The 12034-nt window shown below is 36.7% G+C and overlaps 2 protein-coding genes across 4 annotated transcripts; both read right to left on the bottom strand.

Moving 5' to 3' along the window:
- Positions 1-4237: 4237 nt before the first annotated feature.
- LOC113289857 lies at positions 4238-6235 on the bottom strand. The gene has a single exon (XM_026539282.1). The coding sequence runs from the start codon at positions 4622-4624 to the stop codon at positions 4364-4366; it is 261 nt and encodes an 86-aa protein (XP_026395067.1). The 5' UTR covers positions 4625-6235; the 3' UTR covers positions 4238-4363.
- Positions 6236-6379: 144 nt separating this feature from the next.
- Positions 6380-11238, bottom strand: LOC113289856 (isocitrate dehydrogenase [NADP]-like). 3 transcript variants are annotated; one of them, XM_026539279.1, is made up of 16 exons: positions 11025-11238; positions 10764-10807; positions 10547-10656; positions 10383-10420; positions 10196-10273; positions 10063-10116; positions 9878-9979; positions 9600-9691; positions 9389-9492; positions 9176-9244; positions 8980-9095; positions 8848-8882; positions 8610-8752; positions 8378-8500; positions 8197-8286; positions 6380-6691 (listed from the first exon to the last, which is right to left on the bottom strand). In XM_026539279.1, the coding sequence occupies exons 1-16, from the start codon at positions 11071-11073 to the stop codon at positions 6682-6684; spliced, it is 1257 nt and encodes a 418-aa protein (XP_026395064.1). In that variant the 5' UTR covers positions 11074-11238; the 3' UTR covers positions 6380-6681. The 3 variants fall into 3 exon arrangements, with proteins under 3 accessions (XP_026395064.1, XP_026395066.1, XP_026395065.1); XM_026539281.1 differs by having other exon boundaries at positions 8178-8286; positions 11025-11073; XM_026539280.1 differs by having other exon boundaries at positions 8200-8286; positions 11025-11073.
- Between the last annotated feature and the right edge of the window lie 796 nt (positions 11239-12034).

Here is a 12034-nt window from a genome sequence, read left to right as displayed (position 1 = left end):
TTTTTTTTTTTTTTTTTGAGTACTCAGTATCGAACAAGTATATTACTTCTCACAGTTTACTCTATCACATCATATTTACCATCGTCGTTGCTTCCGCATCTAATTTCTATTCTTTTGTCGTCTCTGATCTCATATTTTCATCATTATGAGTCGAGGAATTAATTCGTTGTTGACTCAAGTTATGTTGAACAACGAATCATTTTATTCTCTTTCATCTTCATCAGATGAGTTACCCAAAATCATCTTTATTTTAAGGTCCGCAACTCGATGATTATTCCCTAACTGTTGGGATATATAACTTTTCAGTCGAAGTGTGTGTTTGCATGCCTCAAGTATCACGAGGATTCATGTTAGTGGATTAGATATCAGTGTTCCACTATAATCAAATTACTCTTCTTTTATGAATTTTTATATAAGAATGGTTACCAAGTGAATCACATTCTCAATTTTTGGTTCATTTTTGTCGAGAATTGTTGGAAGTTAAACCAAGATATGGTGATTTGGTTCGTGGATCAACATCATATGTTGTTCCAGTCCAAGTGGATCAACTGCTGCAGTTGACGCAGTCAAGTTGAATCGACAGACGATGTTGACACACTGTGTGATATTTGGAAGATGGAGCTAACTTGAGAAGCAAGTTGTGTCGGTTGTTGTGTTTAGAGTTTTACTATGTTTAGAGTTTCTTTGTGTTTCTATAAGTGTGCTTTATTTAGAGTTTGTTTTTATTAGCAAAGTACTTTGAGTGATCTTCAAGTTTGTGAGACGATAAGCAGGCTATTGAGCCATAAGAATCGTACACCAAACTGATTATCAATGTAATCGTTTTATTGCTTTCGTTTGTGCTCTCATCTATCTTGGTCGATCCTACATTTGGTATCAGAACCAGGTTAGAGGGAGGAGAGGAAGAGAAAGTTGGAAGAGATATTTTTGTTTTTCGGTGGTAGAGAATTGTTAAAGTTAAAAGAAAAGATGGGAAGAAGACGTTAGGGTTTGGAGAATAACACAATAAAAAAAAGTTATAAAAAAAAAAGTTGAAGAGATATTTTTGTTTTTAGGTGGTAGAGAATTGTTAAAGTTGAAAGAGAAGCTGCGCAAGTTGTGATGATAATAAAAATAGCTGGGAAGAAGACGTTAAGGTTTGGAGAATAACAAGAATAAAAAAAAAAAATAAAAAAAAAGTTATTGCTGCTACAACAACATTGAAAACGAGTAAAATAAGAAGAAAAAGTTGTTGCCATAGATTTGATTTCCGGAGATGATGGTTCTGCTGTAAGTTCGATGAAGAGAAGGAAACAAGGACGTTCACTATTTCTTTTTTCTTTTGATGCTGTTAACGATGATTGCAATGGTGACTGAGAAAGAGCTCGAGCTGAAGATAATTCTTGCTGCCATTAAAGTTTGATGTGGTTGTTGTTCTGATGGTGAATATAACCGATGTGGTTGATGATGGTAATAAATATGAGAAGAGGTTTACGTTGCTGCCATTGCAGTTGACTGAGAGAGATAGTGTTGTTGTCATACAAGGAGACGTTGTTGATACTAGAATTGACAGTGACGATGAAGATGGATTTGGATGGTGTTATGATCGAGATGAGGAAGCAGACGGGAGAAGATGAGTTCTGGTAGCTGTGTTCGTCCACTCACAAAGTAGAAGGTAGAGACCGTAAAGGTTTTATTGCTACTGTTGTTGGCAGAGAAAGCTCGTATCTGTGATACGTTATTCTCAAGTTCGAGTTGAACTTTGGGCTGGTGATGGACGTTTATGTTAGTTTGCTGGTGATAATGATGGTTTGTGGTTAATTGGACCGAGAACTCGAGTCCGTCACGGCTGTAAACAATAAGAAAAGAAGTTGATGAAACACAGTTATGGGTCGTCGTTTGCTGCAGATAGGGTTTCACGACCTAATAATTAAAAAAATGTGTAAGAAAGTGTTTTGGAAGTTTGTGTTACAGGTGCAGAAGAACTGTTACAGATGAACAGTATTGTGACAAATGGATGTCACAGTTAAGTGTTACTGAAGAATTGTTACAGAAGCGTAACTAAAGGTTGTTACAGTTGAACATAAGTGTGACAAAATAGTCACAGTTTGTGATATTTGGAATAACATAAGATGACAACAAAAACGTGTGATAGTTTCTGGCAGAGACGTTGCAGAAAACAGTTTTTTGTGTATGTTGATGATTTTTGAGGTAATTTAGGCAAGGGTTGTTGTGGCAGGGCATTGGTTGATTTTTGAAGGTGAAAAAGTTTTGGGTGACTGGTTGATTCAAAGTATTAAGTCATGAATTCGAAATCAATGAGGATGGAGGATCAAAGCTTGTATTGCAGTCAAGAAGGATTGGTACAGTTTGATGGCGGATCAAGGGTATTTCAGTAAAAAATGACTGGTACGGTTTGATTAAGTTGACAAGAATTCAGAAACTTAGAATGACAAGGTATGTTGGGTGGTTATGTTTGAGCTTAAGGGAGGATGGTATCATGTTAAGCTCAAACATGGTGATTGAAGAGTTTGTGGCTGAAACTTGGAAGTCTTACAAAGTATGGCAGACTTTGTGATAGTTATTGCTTGTGGCAGAAGCATAACAAGAGAAAGATTGTGAGAGAATCTTGAAGAAAAAAGAAGTGTGAAAGATTCGACTTTAACAAGAGTGACTGGAACAAAGAAGACAAGAGAATAAGAAACAACAACAAGGTTATGAAGAAAAAGAAGTTTATCACCAGGTGGTGATGAGAGAGTGAAGAGAAGAGACGTCACAAGGTTGTGATCGTGAGAAGTGAAGCAATCCCAGTGTGGGGATTTGTATAGAGTTGTGTGAAGCAATCCCAGTGGGGATTTGGCTACAGAAATGAAGAAATTCCAGTGTGGAATTTGAGAAGTGAACACAACAATAATGGGTAAAATTCCCATGAGTTGTAAACTGAAATGATACCTGTAAATATCGAAAAATGGGGTGAGATGGATCATTACAATAGTGATAAAGAGTAAAAAAGAGTTGAGTTTTAGCTACATGCTCGGTGAATTGAGTTAAAGAATTTGTTTTTTGTGTTTGGTTAGCAAGTTGTATAGAGCACAACGAGGTGTTTCTAGCTTGTTAAGGTTTGTGTTCCACTACAATGAAGAAGAACGTGAAAGAAGTTTGTGATTATTGCTACGGTATGATAGCAATACGATGTGAGTGTTTGATGATTGTTGGTAAGTAATGAAGAAGATTGGTTTTTTATCTAAGTTAGTTGTGGTTTGTGAATTGATTTTGTTAATGATGACGAAATTCTGGAATGAAAAAAGACAAAAGCGTGTTGACGTTTATCAATGGAAGAAGAGGAATGGAAAATGAGAAAAGACAAGGACGTGCAAACGTCGATCAGTGAAGAAGAGGATTACGGAATTCTTGTTGAATGATATCTTGGTTTAAGGGAGGATGTAGGAAGTTAAACCAAGATATGGTGATTTGGCTCGTGGATCAACATATGATGTTGATTCAGTCCAAGTGGATCAACTGTTGTAGTTGACGCAATCAAGCGGGATCAACATATGCTGTTGACACACTGTGAGATATTTGAAAGTTGGAGCTAACTTGAAAAGCAAGTTGTGTCAGTTGCTGTGTTTAGAGTTTTACAATATCTAGAGTTTCTTTGTGTTTCTAGAAATGTGCTTTATTTAGAGTTTGTTTTTATTAGAAAAATATTTTGTTTAGAGTTTTACAATGTTTAGAGTTTCTTTGTGTTTCTAAAAATGTGCTTTATTTAGAATTTGTTTTTATTAGAAAAATAGAGTTTTTTTGTGTTTCTAGAAATGTGCTTCTCCAAATTTGTGAGACTATAAAGAGGCTATTGAGCCATAATTACATGTCATTTGTGCTCTCCTCTCTCTTGCTCAATCTTGGAGGAAATATTTCAATAATATTTTGCTTCAATATCGCAGTTTGTGTGACTTATCTTTTTTTTTGGTCAAGCCACTTCAGATTTTCCTTAAATTTTGGATCTCGTTATCTAATGCTTTTGTTGATCAGTTGAAAGCTGTATTTGCAAGTTTGCTTTCAACTTCAAGGGCTTATTTTCATACCACAGTAGGCCAGTACTCGTCGAGAAGGCATATTGTTTTTTGTGTTATGCTTCAGTATTGATCCTAAATCAATGTTAAGTACTGAAGGTTATTATTAATCCTTAACGGTGTCTCGTGAACGGCCGTTTTTTAAAAACAGTTGCTGCTGTACTGACCAGCTAAACACCATATCCATATTTATTCAACATTACGTCCATCGATCAAACACAAAGTTTACATAATCTGTCGAATATATAACTAAACAAACTCTACACACTCATTGAAATTAGTTGATAACAAACTAACATAGGCCAACTTAACTAAGCAGTTCCAGTAACACCAAGATCTTGTTTACCCACACTCTGATCATTTTGATTATCATCATCACCAGCTCCAGCACCAAAGACAGGCCCACCTAGACCAGCAGCATCTTCAACTTTGTCTTGTAATTTATCAATCTGAATCCCACCAACATCTTCTTTTGAATGAATATCAGTCTTAGTTTTGTTTTCTCCTCCTACCGACTCATATGTTGTTGCTGTGAATGACCCCGGTGGCTGTGCTCCTTGTGCTCCTGACATCTCTCAAATCTCTTGTATCTTTTTCGGAGGTGATAGATATATGTTGAGACTCTAGCTTCTTCCCTAACTGATTCCGGTTTACAGCCGCACTATATAAATATATATTTGGAAAGGTAGACGGAAAACAAATCCAAACACGTGGTAACTATGTGATTAAGCAAGGTGCATGGATTACCACGTGTAACTGCTATTTATGCAACGTGTAAAGGTTATAAGAGCGTGAAGACCAATGTTCACGTGGTGGCTACCCAATTTTTCACCTTTTGCAGCTGAGATGGTTATGGAACTTTAAGCTGATTTCTGGCTTCATCATTTTTCATTGCTGTGCGAAGAGAAGCCGACCCTGGGATTGCGATGTGCTAAAGAGTCAATCAGTGACATTTTTTACCAACTAAAAGGAAGACAGTAGACTCCGCACTCCACAGTACGTACATCATGTTGACAACTCAAGAAGAATTTGCAAAGATTGAAACATGAACGTCCCCTGCTGTATTCTCGAAGGTATTTTGTTGTATGGAAATTTTCAAGGGATTACATTAGATAATTTAGATCGTAGTATTTTCCATGTACCCTAATGGCCTAATACACGCCCCCTGCCTTGAGTTAAGTTGGGATTGTTTGAATCCAAGGAAAATAGTCTGCCCTTTTACGCCTCTTCGTACTCAGTTGCAGTACAAGTTCTTGTCATTCTGCATCTATTGCAACATTTTCAATTCCACGTCAAACGTCAAATTAATTACGTATCGTAATTATTACTGGTACAACATATCCATGTATCTTCTCTTTCATTAAGTTCTCCGTGGACCACAAAATAATTGGCCGACCTTTAGGGAGGCCTTCTATACGATGGTAAAATGTAGTTATCAGTCGCAAACAAAAATGTAGTTATCAGTCACAATGTTTGTACAAAGAATTTGAAATTGGTTTCCTACAATTCACAATTTGTTAAAATTAAGACTAACCATCACATAAGTGATCAAACTGATCACAAATTCCTTCCAAACACAATCAGTCAAACAAATTACCAGTTGAGAACTATTCAAATACTCTATTAAATCGATCTGATTCGATCAATTTCAATATCTTCTTCATTCAAAAATTAAATAATTCAGTTCTCAACCTTCAAAATCCTATTGAACGGATCAATAAAAGATTACTCGACTTAAATTCGCAACACGGGCACCCCATTTAAGTGAACTTATGGGAGGTTAGTGGGGCTAGGCTTCTCAGGCTTTGGACCATTAGTTGACATTACCGTATAGTCCTTAGGATGGGTTACATGGATGCCTTTTTGTTGTAGGACACGTAGAAGGAAAAATAGATAGCATCTTAAGTTCGTAACTAACACCCTTCCAAATTTTGACGGATAAAAATTGTAAAAATGTTATTGTGCATCCGCCAGGGGGAAAAAGAAAGAAACGAATGACAATTGCACTTAAAAAATGTTAGCATTCTGTCGGCCTCACACTGCTGCTGGAAGTACGACTTACGACTTGTCTGGTGGGCATAAATCAAGATGAACCTTTACAAGCCATCAGACTTGGTAGATAATGTGATACTGATACTGAAGCATGTGTAGGGACTTTGGGACTTTGATGCCAAAGTATAGTGGTCCAACTCTCAACTGTATGAATGTGCTAAAAGGTAATTTGATCAATATTTAAAATCATATAGCCTAAAATCCCCCAATTCCAACTCGGGGGTGTTTTATACCATGGAACAGACGAAGATAAACATGAATGCAAATGGGGGAAGGAAAAAAAAAATGAGAGCTGTTTTTCAGTGGAAAACTCTTCCTGTTATGATTATGTCGATAGTTAAGATAGAGATTTATAAAAAACATTAAATAGAAAAGACGAGTTGTGTTACTTGTTATCTAATAAGATTTAGTACCAAAGAGAGAACGAAGAATTATGGAATTCCTTACACAAGCATAACCACCACGACAGCAAGAGTAAACTCTCCCGTTAAAACACAAACGCGACACTTTTATTCTCATCCCAACCACAATCATCGCCATCTGACTTGAATAACCCCCCTTAGCCTTTTATGGTGCTTTATTCAGGCCTGAAACCATATAACGCAAGTTATAAACAATGGACGAGATTTAATAATAGCTTATAAATAAACAGCCATAAAACAGGACAACCATCAAGCACCAGAACATATTTTAAGGAAAAGAAAAGATAGAAGGCAAAGGAAAAGTTAACACGCTATAACTCATAATTTAAACCAAGAATTTTATGTCCAAACATGTATTTTATTATTATATAAACTGCTATATGGGACAAGTTCTTTCTAGGCCATGTTTGAATGTCTACCCTTATAAGACATAGTGAATCTTATATGACAGTGAATCTAAATGCCTAAAACATTTTGTGATCCAACTCTACAATCATTACATAATTACATCACATGCAAGAGCTACTCGTTCTATCTAAGCTGCAATCTGTTACTACATAATGAGGTCACATGCAAGAGCAACTCATTCTATCTAAGCTGCAATCTGTTGACAAGGTGATATATACTAACAGGTCTCACATAGCTAAGCTTTTACTTCAGGCCTGCAACTACTAGCGAGGCTGATGGGTACCTTCTAGTACATTCATACTTGAGGTGACTATCCAAATCTGGCAAGCCTTTCTGAAATCTAGTTCAGTGATAAAGAAGGTGCAAGCTCAGATCACTAACCAAGAACCTATAGGAAAAAGGTTAAATTCCGTTTACTATGACTATTAGTAGCTAAAGATACAAACAGCAACTAAAGAACAACGAACGATAAGGTGATTATCTATATTTGAAACTAACTGAAACATCCATTTCACTGTTATTATGTCAATATGCTGCGTTCGGCTCGCATCTTAGCAAAGCAAGAATAAAATAATTATAATAAAAATAATTTGATAAATTCCAAATAGAGATACTTTGAACACAACGAGGGCAATACATACTTAGCATGCTCTTACAATCAAAATAGTATTATGCAGCACAGACAGATTACTGAAGTAGCAATGCAGAATGTGGACAGAACTAGTGTAAGCAAAAGTAATACAGGCAAATAAAATGTTTTTGTCGAAATTCTTAGCTGGAAATAAGAAAATGTTGTTTCTTGCTAGTTGGTAAGTTTTGACACTTAGCTCCCTATGGAGAAGACTGGTCATCCTCAACTTCAAACCCACTATTTATTCTAAGTCATCAGCTAAAAGGTTGTTTTTTAACATATTGAGAAGACTTCATCAGTTGTAAGGGGTAAAAGAGAACTCAAAATTTAGAGCTTAGTAAGACATGCATCTTGGATTTTTTAGTGTGACTTGGGAAGGATGCTTCATGCACTGAGGATGTGTGAATGCCTGAAGATTCCAGGAAATGTGAATGCCTGAAGATTCCAGGAAAAAAGGATTATGTGCTATTTGTCGGAATTGTTGCTAAGGATGATACTTATTTATTGTCAGTGAGGGCACTCCTATACATAGTATAAAAAACACATGATAAATATCTATCCAAGTAGATACCACAATTATGTTGAATCAAAGGACTGGTCTTTAAAGCCTACAATATGGAGAGGAGTTTACAACTTTGATTTGCCAGAAAGTCTTGCTTTCAGCTCCTCCGCCACGGCATCGATGAACTCTTCAGTGTTGAGATACTGGTCCCTAGAAACCCTGCACAGCACAACGAGAATGTTTCATGATAAGTACAGATACTGAGCACACTGCGGGTAAGCAGGACGATTACTCCACAGAAAAAACTTACTTGGATCCATGAATGAGAAGTGCAAGATCCTTGGTCATCTTTCCTGATTCAACAGTTCCAACACAAGCTGCTTCCAGCTTCTCGGTGAAATCCAAAAGTCTAGCATTGTCGTCTAACTTTGCTCTGTATAAAGAGGCATACATTAGTCTTTGGCTCTTTGCAATTGAACCTTGTATCCCAAAGTTCTACGGACATCTTTTCAGATTAGACAAATGGAAGATAAATTAAATACCTATGAGCAAGACCTCTTGACCAAGCAAAGATCGAAGCTATGCTGTTTGTACTGGTTTCACCTCCTTTTTGGTGAACCCGGTAGTGACGTGTCACTGTGCCATGGGCTGCTTCAGCTTCAATGGTCTTTCCATCTGGGCATACCTACAAATCAATAGCAACATAAATCCAAGTGAGTCAAGAGTTCAGACATACAGATGAGCACAACCACGGTGCTAACTGGTGCCCAACACACATACCAACACTGATGTCATCAATCCAAGGGATCCGAAACCTGCAGAGAAGAAAAGATAAGTTAACTAACATTATAATACCCACTCATGCAGCTTTGGGTTTTGTATACAAATACTTAACAACAGAAGTGTACAAACCTTGGGCTAAGAAATCACTCTGTACATCACCATCATAGTTCTTACATGCCCAGACATAACCACCGTCACTCTTAAGTGCATAGGCAACCATATCATCAATGAGACGGTGTTCATACCTGTATAACAATTTTAAGTGCATGTCGAACTACAAGCATCTGAAAAATTGTGAATAATGACATGAACAATGATATCTCACCATATCCCAGCAGCTTCATACTTGGATTTCCATTGAGTTTCATACACTTCTTGGAAAATGTCCTTGAACCTACGGAGTAAATTAAGCGTTAAACAAAACTATTCTACAAAACAGATATTCTTTTCAATTGAACCAGTTAGTGAATTAGAGGTGGCCCCAAAACCAATTAGTACCAATATTCCCCAAAACGAAAACATCAAAGGAAATGAGTACCTTCCATCGTATTTCTTTAGAATTGTGTTCTTTGTGCTAAGATAAAGTGGCCACTTCTTCTCGTAAGCTGTTGCCATCGAAGCCTCAGCAAACGAACGGATGGACTGTGATTTAGGAGAAGACAAAGTTCAATGGGATGTTTGTTACATACGTACTAGATTTCAAATCAGGATTCATCCAGTTCCACAGAAGATAGTTACAGAATCCAAACCTCATCAGTGTTATACATGGCCAAGGCTACTCCTCCAGCACCAGTGAAATTGTAAACCTCCATTTCTGTTTGATCCTCTTTGCCTTCTGGTACTGCAAACATAAAAGAGTCTATCTTTAGCAAAAGAAAGATACTGCAAAAGCAAGTATATAAAGGAATTATAAAATGACAAATAAACATAAGTAAATAACACTCCTTTGTACAATATTAGGATTGCCAAAAAGAGTGTCAAATATTAACATGATTACTGAAATGTTTTTATGAACAAAAAACTGTACCAAAAACCAGCTTGAGTTTGCCAGGTCCTTTGATAACTGCATCAGTTGCTCTGTACTGATCACCAAATGCATGCCTCCCAATGCATATAGGTTTAGTCCAACCTGAAGAAAAGGCTTTAGTTAGTAATGTTCAATCACTACTGTTATTTGGAAATCACAAAGCATAGTCAAGACATCCTTCATACTTGGAACAAGTCTTGGCACATTTTTGCAGATAATGGGCTCTCTGAACACAGTCCCTGCGACAAGTATGCATATCAATTAGTCATCATGAACCACCCAAGTAGTGAAAGGTAACGAAAAAGAAACTAGTCTCACCGTTCAAAATGTTCCTGATAGTTCCATTTGGACTCCTCCACATGCTTTTCAATTTAAACTCCTTCATACGATCTTCATCTGTCGATTTCACCAAAAGATATTTCAAACTCAATTCAAAATATATCATCAAACAACGCCAATTGTGCACCACAAAACCTAAAATTTACTGGTAAGCTTCTTGTTTTACCTGGAGTAATAGTTGCGCACTTGATTGCAACATTGTACCTGTAATAGCAGTAATTGAGTTAAAAATCAGCAAAGACGGTTCAAAATCTATTATTAACCTAGACACAAAAAAATGTTTTTTATATGTAGAGGCATAAATTGCTAAAATCACAATGAACAGCTTACTTAAGAGTAGCTTCCGCACTTTCAACAGTAACTTTGTCATCGGTATCGTCACGATGAGGAAGACCTAAGTCGAAGTACTTAATATCCAAATCCACGAATGGGAATATAAGCTGCTCGAAAAACACAATCAGATAAACAATGCTAACAATGGAACATAGATAGATATAAAAGAGACATACTGTATATATTTTTTGAAACCACAAAAATATGTAATTACCTTGTCTTTAATAGATTTCCAAAAAATTCTGGTCATCTCGTCACCTGAATCATCATCAAAATAAACAAATCGTGATTCTAAAGATCTCAAAGAAATCTACTACAGTCAGTGATTTTCAAAACTGAATAAAAGTAACTGCGTGATAGATCAAACCAATAGAATCCAAACTATTAAGAATCGGATATGGAAAAATAAAAATAATAAACTCTGAAAATCAGATCTGCAAACATTGATTGACGGAGATGTCAGAAGAGAGCATACCGTCCATCTCAACGATGGGATTGGAAACCTTGATCTTCTCGAATGCCATTATGTTAATCGATCAGATTAATCAATCGAATATCTTCCTCAAAAAATAAGGAAGAAGAAGATCTGGAATCTAGAGACTAAAAGTATGAGTTCTCACTGAGGTTTAGCTGGTGAAAAGTTGCAGCGAATAGTACTAGGAGGAGAGTTTCAAAGGAAAAGCAATTCTCGGCTGCGGATACTCCGTATTTGTAATATCAAGCTTGATTGGCTCACCCGACACGTGTCTGTCTTTTGCCCGTTTTCTTTTTTTCTAGAAAGGGTGGCGATCCTCTCCACACACGGCTCTATTTACGTCTAAAACTATAAGTTTCATGTCAATGTTGTTGCCAATAAGAGCATGTCTTATGGTCTCAAACATTTAAACTTGAAAGCTCAGTCTCTTAAATTTGTTTGTAAGTGATTCATTAAGGTCTAAACCCTGTTTATAGAGGTTGCAAATTATCCTCATATACTCATCTTAATTACTAAAACCAGTGTCATTTATTGTGCATTGTTGAGGCAGGCCACCACCACCACAACAAAGTTAATATATTGGCAATTCATTGAAGTTGGGTTTGTCTAACATTCATTCTCTTTCATCTCCCTGGACTGGACAACGACATTTCTATACTTTCATCAGGTTGGTGTGGGTCACAGGTAGGAGTGGCAGTGGTGGTTCCACTAGCATATTTGAGGCGAAACGAGAAGAAGATAATGGATAATTTATGGAAAAGCCGCGATCTTAGCTTCCAGTCACTGTCCAATCTAACTGCACTGCTGCTAGGCGTGATTGAAGGGCTGTTTTAGGTGAGAGACGCTTTCTGGACCAATCAGATAAAGCCAATCAATATATAGATCATCCGTAATTTTGAACGGGTGAGATGTGTCTCGGCCCAACTAATAAACTATAGCTAACTCTAAGGTTTAGGCTTAATTTGGTAATGTTACTGTTTTTGTAAAAACGCTTTTAAGCTACAGTTTTT

Source organism: Papaver somniferum, chromosome 6, assembly GCF_003573695.1.
Source record: "Papaver somniferum cultivar HN1 chromosome 6, ASM357369v1, whole genome shotgun sequence".
Classification (NCBI taxonomy): domain Eukaryota; kingdom Viridiplantae; phylum Streptophyta; class Magnoliopsida; order Ranunculales; family Papaveraceae; genus Papaver; species Papaver somniferum.
Note: the sequence above shows the minus strand (reverse complement) of the source record. Positions and strands in the feature narration are given on the sequence as shown.